The sequence below is a fragment of the Pagrus pagrus genome (assembly GCF_965226575.1).
Source record: "Pagrus pagrus genome assembly, chromosome: 22".
NCBI lineage: Eukaryota > Metazoa > Chordata > Actinopteri > Spariformes > Sparidae > Pagrus > Pagrus pagrus.
The window spans coordinates 18,883,213-18,895,529 of record NC_140204.1 but is presented as its reverse complement, the minus strand read 5'-3'; the positions used below and the strand labels follow the sequence as shown (position 1 = coordinate 18,895,529).

The 12,317-nt window shown below is 41.4% G+C and overlaps 2 protein-coding genes across 2 annotated transcripts; one reads left to right on the top strand and one right to left on the bottom strand.

Annotated features, from left to right (window-relative positions):
- Positions 1–1,183: 1,183 nt before the first annotated feature.
- Positions 1,184–2,520, bottom strand: tifa (TRAF interacting protein with forkhead associated domain). The gene is made up of 2 exons (XM_084344193.1): positions 2,298–2,520; positions 1,184–2,087 (listed from the first exon to the last, which is right to left on the bottom strand). Exon 2 carries the CDS (start codon positions 2,027–2,029, stop codon positions 1,445–1,447), a length of 585 nt encoding a protein of 194 aa, XP_084200319.1. The 5' UTR covers positions 2,030–2,087; positions 2,298–2,520; the 3' UTR covers positions 1,184–1,444.
- A 1,234-nt stretch (positions 2,521–3,754) lies between these two features.
- Positions 3,755–6,830, top strand: LOC311252132 (RNA-binding protein 4.1-like). Its single transcript, XM_084345007.1, has 4 exons — positions 3,755–3,924; positions 4,461–4,879; positions 4,996–5,648; positions 6,047–6,830. Exons 2-3 carry the CDS (start codon positions 4,471–4,473, stop codon positions 5,625–5,627), a joined length of 1,041 nt encoding a protein of 346 aa, XP_084201133.1. The 5' UTR covers positions 3,755–3,924; positions 4,461–4,470; the 3' UTR covers positions 5,628–5,648; positions 6,047–6,830.
- Positions 6,831–12,317: the final 5,487 nt, after the last annotated feature.

Sequence of the window (12,317 nt, the reverse complement as noted above, 5' to 3'; positions counted from 1 at the left end):
AGATAGATGTGCTACTAAACAAGACAAAGCAATATTTCCTTTTCAGAAGTTTTGTTTGCTGACTGAAGTTATTTCTCTTCAGATCAGGTTTCCTTTAAAGCACTGGACTTGAGTTAAAAAAAAAAAGGGTTGGTTAGCGTGTCATTTCTGTTAACTAGAAATGGTTTTATAGTGTTTGCTGGACTGGTTCCACAGCCACCTCCAAGACAACGATCACATACCAAACGTTTATGACCCATGTACTCATTCCTGAAGTCTGGGTTTAACAAGTACAATAACAATTATTGCTCTCATCCACGAGTAGATAAAGGTGTTATTTTGATTTCCTGCTCGGAAGTTCAATATAGTGGATTACGGATTCTCTGAAGGACACTGGACTCTGTTCTCAGACTTAAGAAATAGCAGTTTCTTGACCTGACCCAAACAAGATGCCTGACATATCTGATTGGTTACACTTAAAAAAAAAAAATCAACACGAAATAATCTGAATCTGCAAAGTAATTAGTAAATAAAGTTATCAAATAGATGTGGAGTAAAAATTTGGTATTTGCTTTTTTTTTAGTATAAGTTAGTTTTACTAACTTATACAATACTTCATACTCCACTACATTTCAGAGGGAAATATTGCACTTTTTACTCCACTACATTATTTTAACAGCTATAAGAACATTAAAATATTAATAACACATCAATGTGCCAGTGCTAATAATCCAATTTTACATAATATTGCATTGGGGCAATGCCAACAAGTACCTCCCACAGATGTGTTGCTGACAGTATTTTGGTTTGAAAGGGGAAATTATAAAAGTTGAACTTGTGATGGACTAATTTAGTATTGTTGTAATGATTCTTGCTATAGTCACGGGAATACTTGAATACACCTTCCACCACAGAGTGACACGGGTAGAAAATGCGTCTTGACACCAAGGAGAGAGGTGTGGATTCCGCTTTTGTCTCAGCCTATCACTGTAATTTGAGCCCAAGCAGAAAAAAAAAGGTGTCATCCTTATCTCAAGCAAATCTGGATAAACCTGTTTCTAAAGTGTTGGGCGCTAAGCCTCTCTGCTGTGTGTTCCTAGAAAAGTGCTGTATTGATGATTGCAATAAATTGTATGTTTTCCTGAACTGGTGGTCAAGCAATTGCTGGTATGCGGTATTGAATAACAACACTGATGAAAAGATGTTAACAAAAAGACAGTTTTATGTACTCAGGTTGAATATGTAGAAACATATGGCTTTAAATAGCATTCACATCAAAGTAGGAGTTACTATATTAAGATCACAGCTTTTTTTATCTGTAGAAATGGAGTAATAAACACAGGGCAAATTAATACAATGATTTCACATTACAATGTGGGATCCAAACATGCTTGAGCTTCTAATGTAACAGCTACACAGTACTTTGATATTGCCTTCAGATGCAAAAAAGCGCAGTGATGGTTCATCATGAATGACACCACAGTGTCTCATCGGTCTCCAGGGGCCCATGTGCTCTCAGTTCACCTGGGAAACTGCTCATCGCACATGAGCCTGTGTCCATGACTGGTGTCATACTAGGCACACCCATGCCTGTCTCTCTGGACGGAGGGACAGCCAGGACCTCAAGCTCCACCTCGAAGTTCCCCTTGGCCACGCCGGGCTCACGGATGATCAGCATCTCATACTCTCCGAACCGTATCAGGGCCTTATCCGGGAGGTCCGTCCTTTCCAGGTAGTCCAGTGTAGAGCTGTTCACTGACAGCTGACCCCTCTGGCTCAAGTTCTGGATGGTGAACAGCATGTCAGGGTTCTTGGGTGATCGGTAGGCGTGGAGAGCCAGCTGTTTGCGGGACACCCGGGCGTCAACCAGGGCGAGGGTGCAGGTCTGGGCGTCACGCCCCAGCCTGAGAGGGTCATCTGCTGACTGTCTGCTCCTGGTCCCCAGAGGAAGCAGCCCGTAAAGGCCCTTACAACTCTGCTGAGGGTGGTAAAGCTTAATATGGAGACAAGTTAGATCTTCCTCTGTCTCCATTGTCTGGGACACGTTCATCACGAAACAAAAGCCTGCTCCACAGGCCTTGGTCAATCAGATCACCAGTGATAAAGGGCTGTCAAAACAGAAGACAAACATTATAAGTTTGTTTGTATGTTATTTTTGTCTGTTAAGCCCCTCTGGGGCACTGTCTACTATTTGTTAATTCTAACAAAAAAACAAACAGAAGAGAAACATTAGAATCTGGTGGGATGAGGTGGTTTACCATTCAAAACAAACAGTAAAGTTATTCAGTTATTCCTACTGCTAGATGTGCGTGCCTTACCTGAATAGAAGTTGTTAATCAGCCGATACAGATGGGTGCTTTCACGGAGAAGTAGACCAATTGCTGCTTGTTTTCAGCACATAGAGGGAACCGACTGACTAACGGTGCCGGTGTGAAAACAGACTCCTCCTGACTGCTCTCTGCAGCCTGTTTTCTAACACAACTCTTGAGTTTCGTCACCCTCACAAGACCCAGTAAAAGCAATGCTGCGTTCAAGTGAAAAAAAAAATTGCGTTTGTTGATTGTTGATGAGGTAACTGTGGCAAACAGAAAGGAAAAGTCTAGATTTTCATTTAATTTTGTTAACATCCGGTGAGCGTGGAAGGTTTGTCCAACAACTAGGAAGAAGTAAGAATGTTAGCCACAAATGTCTAGCAAGTAAATTACTCTCACACAATAATACAAATTCAGAGGACCACTGACTAAATGTACATACATTTTTAACAATGCATAATACGAAACAATGTATTCCATGCTAGATCATTGGCTTAACTAAGAGAAATAATTAATCTGTTAGTTGATCAACAGAGAATTAATTAACAATTTTTGATTAAAAACGAATCATCGTTTATCAAGCTAAATGCCAACCATGCACTGCTTAGCTTATCAAGTATAAAGATTTGCTGCCTGGTGTGTTTCAATCCTACTAAATTGAATATATTTGTTATTTAGACTGGACAATAAAAGAAATATAAAGATATAAAATATAATGATACCTCTCTGATGTGTGACAGACTAATTGTTTATTGAAAATAATCAACAATTGAAACATAATCAACAGATTATTACATAATACAAAATATTACTGTTGCATGGCTATTAAAATCATTTTATTGCGCGAGGAACTAGCCTCATAGGATAAAAACAAAAAACGTCTCGAGACACTGCTGCACCCGTTCAATGTTTCCTTTTTGACTTTTCTGATGAAACATTTCATGAATGGGTTGCTGTTCTCTAATTTACGATTTTTAGTTGAGCGCCTGAACGTAGCATTCCGCCACCGAAAATTCCCCGATGGTGAAACATCAACCAGGCAGGAAGTTCCCGCCTGAGTCCTGTGATTACTACATGCTTTCACATTCACATTCCAGTGATGTTTTCAGACAGCCCTGCCGTAAATCCGAACCGTTACTCATTGACCCAGGGCGGTTGATTACGAGTAGTCATAACCACATTGCAGGTAACAATGTAGTAGTGTGTCAGGTAACAACATAAATCGAGCAGTGTTAAAAAATAGTGACGCTATTTGAGATATTCCCAAACTTGTAGAAGAATGTACTGGAAGGGGGTTTCGGACAAGCTTGGACAAAACATGCCCGGGGGCTCATTCTAATGCATCTGTAATACAGAAAACATGTAAAAAAAAAACAAAAAAAAAAAACAAAACAAAACAAAACAAAACAAAACAAAACAAAACAATAAAACAGTGTCAATTTATGTCATTGTCCATAAAGCTGTCGCACACTCCTGGACTGTGGGGGGCGGTGTGGCTGTGATCCGCCAGGGCACACGAAGAAGAAGGAAAACGACGCAGGCAGAAACCAAACGGAAGTCGGCCGAAGGAAAACTCTCGAAACCGGCTTCAACTGCAGCTCCAAGTCCTTTCCAGAGGCCGCCCGGTGAAAAGGTAACTTTAAATTAAAAATAACACGCCGCTGTCTTCATATTTAGAGTTCCCGACATTTCGCGTTCCTGGAATATCTACAAACGTTTGAGCGTTTGCTCGCCATTCCTCGCCTGTGTGCTAATACGGACAGCCGGGCTTTGTGCAGTAGCGTGGCCTGGCTAGCAAGCTAACCGTAGCTAACAGCTAGCACTAGCGAATTTGCTAAACAAAGACTTGGAATAATGTTTTGGACTTATGTAATAATCCATACGTTAAAGCAACAGAAGGGATAGAAACGCTGCATTGTTAACACAAATTCATCAGCTCATTGAAAATGTGTGAATAAAGGCTAGTAGGCTTGCTGCAGTAGTTCAACTGACGTCAGCCATTTTGCAATGACCGGGCCGGTTAATTCGCCGCTGCGACTACAGTAACGTTATACTGAGAAAAAATATCCAGGCTTATTTCGCTAATAAGAGTATAAATAATATCTTGACATATTGTTTTTTCTCCCCTTCTCTTTGTACACGCTATTTCTCTGATTTGTCCTGAAACAGATCTTGAACAATGGTGAAGATTTTTGTAGGAAACCTCCCCCGGGAGGCAGACCAGGATGAAATCAAGGCACTCTTCACCCAGTATGGCACAGTCACAGAATGTGCCATCATCAAGAACTATGCCTTCGTCCACATGGATGACCGCAAGGCCGCTACCAAGGCCATCAAGAATCTGCACCTCCACAAGCTCCACGGCACTCCAATCAACGTGGAGGCCAGCCATGGGAAGAACCAGGGCTCAGTCAAACTGCATGTAGCAAATGTAGAAAAGGGGGCTGACGACGAGCTCCGAGCTCTCTTTGAAGAGTATGGCACAGTTACAGAGTGTGCTGTTGTCAAGAATTTTGCTTTTGTACACATGTCCAACTCTGACGAGGCCATGGATGCCATTAAGGGACTGGATAACACTGAGTTTCAAGGTAAAGGAAAAAGTCATTTGTAAAGGAAGTAAAGATGAAGGTGTGACCTGTCACGTTTTAAACCTAAATATTTAATTTGTATTTTCTGTACCCTTACGTATATTTTTTTAACTTAGGTAAACGCATCCATGTCCAGATTTCCAAAAGCCGCCCCAGACATGATGAACGGGATGACTATCCTCCACCTCCCCCAGACAGGGGTGGCTATTGGCCCCCACGCTATCCAGGAGAGCGGCACGAGCCTCCCCCACCCAGCTACATGAGAGGCCGTCTCAGCCATATACCCCCAGGTTACCCTGCCCCTCCTCTGCCACCTCCTCCCCCTAGACGAGCTGTTTATCCTGATCGTCCTTATGAGGGCGAGAGGGACAGGTATGGTGTGGTAGATTACTATGAGAAGTACAGGGCACGCCCATATGGCATGGCCTCCTATGAGGACCAACGTGCCGGCGCTCCGCCTCCCCCCCCTCCCCCATCAGCCGTTGTCCGAGACCGTCTTATGACTTCGTCGCTTGACCTGTACGAACGTCGACCCCTCCCACCTCCTCCGTCCTCGTACTACGCCAGAGATCGCAGCCCCCTCAGAAGAGCGCCTAGCACGCCAATGCCCCCTGCCAGCAATGGCTACTCCTACGAGCGCTCCCGACTCTCTCCGGTATCCCGGGTCCCGGCTTACGGAGTTCCACGTGCCAGGGACCCCTACGCAGACCGGCTGCCTCCGCCACCGCCTGCACGCTACGCTTATTAAGCAAGGCCTGGGCATGTGAAGGTGAGAATAGGTCTGAGATAGACTGGTGTTCATATCTTTTCTAAAATTACCTTTCGTCCCTGTAAAGGCAGCGGCAGCTTGTGACTTGTTCTTCACCGTCCAGAGCTTGTGTGGAAAAGTAGGTCTAAAAAAGCATGCGTACGAGGTGCTGTTCAATAAGCTGTTAACTCGTTGTTAATACACGTCTGTGCACTAACTTGGATTTCAGCTGTCATCAGTTGTAAGTGTGTGCCATAATCTTATAAAGACAAACTAATGAGTCTGGGATCTCTGACTACAGAACGGAACTCAAGATGCAGACCTCGAACTAAAGTCAACATGTAGATACCTAAGATGGAACAGCGTGCTTGTCTTAACAGTTGCAGACAGTTCATTTGTGTCATTTGCTCTTTTTCCAGGATCGTCGTCCGACTGCGTCGCCGCTCGCCGCCTCCTGATGCACGTGACACTATCCTCTTCCTGTCTGTGGCTGAGCGCGTTGCGTTCCCCTACGATGTTCACAGGAGGACGTTAATTGCCGACGTCCACGTCTGTTTTTGCTTTATTTTGGGACAATTTTTACACTCGAATTTTTTTCCCCTTATTGTTTGTTATTGTGCTGTAGTATTTTTAATGCTTGACGTCTGAGTTAGGCGTTTCCTTTTTTTAATTTGTACTTTTACGTTGAATAATTAGTGTTCTGATGTTGTGTGTGACCTGTAGACCGCTGAATAATTTCAGCATAAGTTTCTAGGCGATACTTGTGACTGTAGATTTAACTGAACTAAGTCATGCTTGGTATTAAATCCAATCTGCACGTTGGTTCCATCATGTTAAGCTTTTTTCATCGACAACCAAACCTCCATGTGGCGTTGCTGTGAAAATTAAAACTACTAGGGCGTAAGGGGTTTGATTAATGTATAAAGTAACTGTTGATAGGACAGTTACCGCAAATCGCTCACATGTACCTTTCCATTGTCGAACTTGTTTTTAATAAACGGAGTTGTGCAGTTATCATGTTCAGAGATTTGCTCAAAAGCCCAGCGCTAAAGCACTTCATCAGTGTAACCGCTTGAATTAACTCGAACACTTTGCAAGGACCTTTCGAAAAAAAGCTCCTACATTTAATAAGCATTAATGATGAAATCACGTCCAGCAAACTTGTTAAAATCGTCACGCTGATTAAAGAAATATCTCCTCTGGTCTTGTCTGAAATGCTACAGTTTTCATCATCAGCGTACCCTGTAGCTTGTCCCCTTCAGTGCCAACTCAGTCTCCACTTTAGAGCTTGGGTGTAACACTCGAGCCAGAGTCAACCTGGTGAGATTTCATAGCTGAGACTAGTTTACCATGAGTCTGTGGGGAGATGACCTCAAAGGATGCTGGAAACCTTCAGAGTCAACAGGTAAGTGAAAGGGTTTAAGAACCACTGAAGTAAAAAGTAAAGCAGACAGCATATGCTCACATTGAACTTTTATGGATAAAAGTTTAGTGGTCATTTACTACAGAGGTCTGTAGTAAGGTTGATCATTTATAGACACTGCAGTAGTGGCTAGTTAAGTGTTTTTTCTTTTACTCATTGCCTGTACACAGAACTATCCATTCTGCTATAAATCTGCTCTATTCCCAGTGTTTGCTGGGAATTGATTCAAAATGTAGTCCCTTTTCAGGAACTCCAAGCAAATAGAATACTGACTACGGTCTCCAAATCCTGCTGGATCTGGGGACCATAGTTGGCTTCGGGAAATTTGGAGAAGCATTCAATAAAGCTTGGTTTGGTTCAGCTGGACAAGGGTTAATATTTTGACTGAATGGACTAGGAAGAAAATCCAGACATTTTTAAACCCTTGTAAAATATGAAGTCAATTAACAATGAAACAGTGAACTTGCTATAGTAACTGATTTTACACAGAATTTTGATGAAGGGACAACTTGCAGTACTTTGCATTGTATTGCTATTTTGTAAATTTGACCTGCATGAATAAAATGTTTAAAACATAAACATGGACTCTGTGTTAAGTAATATATTGCCATAAAAACTGTAGACGTATTGTACCAAGTAAAAGTGTCACTGTCATGGCTTCCTTTTTGGAAAAGTTTCTCAATTTTTAAAAACATGTCTAACTTGGTGTTTGGATGGTAAATATTTTTTCATCAGAGGTATGCTTCCTCAGTTATTGACAAAATGCAGGTCCTGCAGAAATAAGCTGCCATGGACTTGGAAGGTTGATGACACTTTACCGTATACAGTGTTGAACATAAAGTTTTTCTCATTCAGCCCAGGCTACAACATAACACAATACAAATGAGTCACTGATACATTTACAGGTGGGTGTAGTTGAATCATTTTATGGGTCATGCCGAAACCAAAGAATACTTTCTGTCCCCTTACTTTGGCTGGTGTAAACATGTTTACAAAACCTTTATTTCGGCAAAAATATTTATAACAAGCAGCTGTACAAAAGCATGCATGGTAAACAGTTAAAAATGCATCTTGGTCTGGCTTGTGTGCATTAGTTTTGGAAAGGAGTGAATGAAAGGTAACACTATACTTAATTATGCTGTACTATTAGAAGATTATCTCAGTACTTTTTCTCTTTTAAACACGGCTGTTTGCAGGATGCATAGCGATGAGGTTGTACATCTATTAGTGACTGTAGGATTAATAATTGTAATATGACAATGGTGAAACTCTAAAGTAAGCCAGCTGCTAAGAGATTCAGTTCCTCTGTCTTAGTAATTATGTGGAGCCAAAGCTTAAGTTAACAACATTACTGAGTAATGATATATCTTCATAATAATAAGCCAGCAAGGCCAACATAAAATGTAATGTTACAAGCCAGTTGTTCTGCTGCTGTCTGGCAATACAGAATTATCCACTGCTGTACCACCGGACTTCAGAGCAGCTTATTTCCTCAGGTTGTGAGAAATAGAAATAGACAAACTTATTGCTGATGGTTTTGTTTGTGTATACAGGTATCGGTACTAAATTAAGACTGTTTCATAACAAGTTAAGACTTACTTGTACTGTGTAAAGAACATTTTTCAAGGGATGTGACTAAAAATCAATAGGTCTTAATTGTGTGTGGGTATGGTGCAGAGAACTAAAGGCTCCTGTGGTTGTAACTTCAAATTAAGCCATCACTGACAGCAGTCTTTACCACCACAATGGAAATAACAAACAGTGTATCGATACTTGCATATTGCATGCCCACTGTTGCACGCATGCACATATCTGTGCTCAGACCACACTGTGCTTCCTGCCAGAGAATAAATGTTAACCCTACTCACTCCTCCGCTGCTGCTAACCATATAAAACTCTGCAAGGGAATCTGGACAGTCATCAGTGGCTTCAGAAGAGGCAGACAAAATAAGATGGATTTTGTTGATAGAAGAAAAAAAGGAAGTTAAAAAACGATTGCAAGTTTATCACGGATAAAATATCTTTATTACAAAAATTTCATTCAGAAATGAATATGATAAAGCAACAGTTCCACTCAGAGATGTGGTTTCAGCTGCTCCCTGTGTACAGCATATCAAGTGGCCGCAAGCACAACATTTGTCTTCAGCTCTCTCTGATGTAGGCCTGCAGTGTCTCGCTGTCTTTGGAGGGATACAGGGTTTTTTGTATTATACATTTTGAGCTTCATATAACACTGAGACAAGTGTCAGTTCAACAGTTAATTAATTGCATTGGGCAGAAAGTCAGTTTGGGACTAGCCCCTTGTATTACACAACTCAAAAGATGAAAAATAAAATCAGAGACGGATTCAGTAACTCTCAAAAGTAGCCTGCCTGTCTGAAGTGTCCTGATTTTGACAACAGGACCAACGGTGATCGATATGAGGGAAATAGACGCCCAGGATCCGACTATTCAGATTTGACCTCCCAAAACAAAGACACTCTCGAAGAATTGACACTAAACAACACAGGTATTCTTTAACGTGTTCTTGTTAAACCTAATATTCCAGCATTTATTTCAATCATTTATTTCTAACTGATCTAATAAGGAAGCTGATTTTTTTTAAAACCCGAGGTTAAATAATGTGTTCAGCTTATTATTGAAGGAACTACTGACATTGAACTTTGTCTCTGCCCTGACGTTACAATAATAATGAATAATAATTATAATAAAGAATAATTAGAGAGATAAAGCAATGGATCGAAGGAAAGAAGGACTAATAGAATTAGGAAAAAGGGTGTCTTCATACAAGAACAGCTCAGTAGAAGTGGGTTTTAAGAAGTGATTTAAAAGAAGTTACTGATTCTGCGGGCGTTATCTCCTCAGGTTGGTTGAAGTTGGGCATTTTAACATGGGCTCTTACAGGGACAGACTCAAGTGGCCATTCGAGGAGCTGCAATTTTTGGTTCCTTCCTCACTGGCTTTATTTCTCAGCCCCGGAGGCTGCTGCTTGTCTCCTCCTTTGAAAGTCACACTGGTGTTTCCATTAGGTAAGCTCACCCCCCTAACCTGACAGCCGTGCAGGACAGCAAATAGGGAGACGGTGTGAAAAAACAATAAAATTAATTCCGATTATCTTTCTGAAGCTTTTTGATTTTAACAGCCAGACAAATGACGACCACCATGAGGAAAACAGTCAGACCGCCCAGGATCGCACTCGTCAGCCTTGTTGTTCCATCAAACACTTCTACAAGAAAGATCACTGAATTAGACTCTATATTTTCTCTCTAGTTACTTGAGATCTGATATTTAAATTGACACAAATGACATTTTCAAGTGAGAAAAATTCAACAAAACAAGCACTAAATAAGCCACAAGTGAGGGCTCCTTACTGGCGCAAGCTGAAGACCAGGATGGGACTGTTGCTAGCTGTTAGCATCGCCAGCTGCTAATCAGGAGACGCCTTGGATGAGGGTGGACATTTGACGTTGCCACGTGCTGCTGCAGAGTGTCACAGGTTCAGTAGCCTTGAACATGTGGGAAACACAGCGGGGCTGGCTTCTCTTGACCACTCTGAACCAGAATATCTGAGTGGGAGCACTTGAAAAGTTGGAGCACAGCAGAGAAACATCATCACCAGTCTGAACCTCCACAGTCTGAGAGTCAGAGCCTGAGACAGAGATCCAGCCTGAAACAAACAGCAGAGAGATTCATCATTTAGCCGACAGCTAAAACAACAGGAAAGTAATCAGTAGCTTTATATAATTGAATTAATAATAGTAGTTTAATAGTTTTAGTACTTACTGAGGCTGCAGAGAAGTAAAGCTGTCATCACAGTGAAGTTCTTCATTGTGCATATGGTCATGTCACTGAGATCTTGTCAAGGGGTTTGAAGAGGCGTAGCTGAAGGCCAGACTTCCTGTATATAACACCTCAGCCATGATACAGATACCTCACACACAGACAGCTATGTTTGTTACCACAGTGGAACAATGGGCAGGTGGAGGTCATACAACACATTTTATTTTTAATTCAGACATGAAGCGTACATTTACCACACATGCATGATATAATAGCAGAGTTAAAGCATTATATTTTCAGTATAAATATTTCAGATGGTGCCAACTGGACAAAAAAGCTTCAAGTAAACGGACCACATCGTTTTCACCTCAGTTATATTGAGGCCACAGTGTGCCGTCTCCACTTATTTCTGAGGTGATCAGAGTCCACATTCAAATAACAGTCAGACAACTCTCCCATATAGGGCTGCACAAACATAGTAAGATGATATCTAAAATGTATGTAAACAATATGAAATAGAATAAATATATAACCACAAGTTAGACCATACAAAAATCAGTTGAAAAGATGGAGTCTTTCTAAATGATGCTCTTCATCATTTGCTAAAGAACAAACAATAAGTGTGATCAACAATGAGGATGATGTATTGGCTTTATCATATTGACATAACAATGCAAGGATGTGCAAAGGCAACAAAAACAGAATCAAATCACCCACACAAAGCACACATCTATCTAAATGAAAAAGAGAGAGTGGACCTGTTGTCGTATTTTTTAAATTGTTCATTTAAGTTCTATTACAGGGTGAAACATGATCAAAAGAGTTGTACATAGTGGAAATGGGGCCGAGTTCTATGGCTCAAAAACGCCGTACCTCTATTCAACCTCTGTCTGAGTGCTCCATTTTAGTGCCTATCTCTTTAAGGCCAGTCTGCCCTGATTGGTCAGTTTTCAAAGGCCTGAGCAGGCACCGCCCACTGTATTTTCACATCAGCTCTGCTGCCACAGATGTTCTGGGGGCGTAGCTGAGGGCAGTGACTGTATAGTCGTGACACCACAACCTTACAGAAGTCCGGCTCGTCTAAAGGCACAGTTTCTGAATGTAGACTGTGCGTTTCTCTGTGGATTGAACATTTTGATAATTTCAAGGTATTTACACAGCACCTAGACCTGCTTTAAGATTGAAAAAAGACCTGAAATCTCACACAATATGGGGCCTTTAAAATAGGTTAAAAGTTACTACCAGGTGATAAGTTGGTTTCAAACATGGATGTTGAGGGGCGGGCTGGCAAATATGAAATAATGCTTAAATAAAGCTTTACATTTAATCTGTGTCTGACATGATCTTGGATCCTTCAAGTAGCTGCAGACACACTTGCATTGAGTTCATATCACAGTGGAGGTGGATGGTATCTGTCATACACAGCCTGTAGACTGGATGGTGTGAGAGTGTGCAGCATCTTTTCACAGGTCTTAGAAGTTCACACC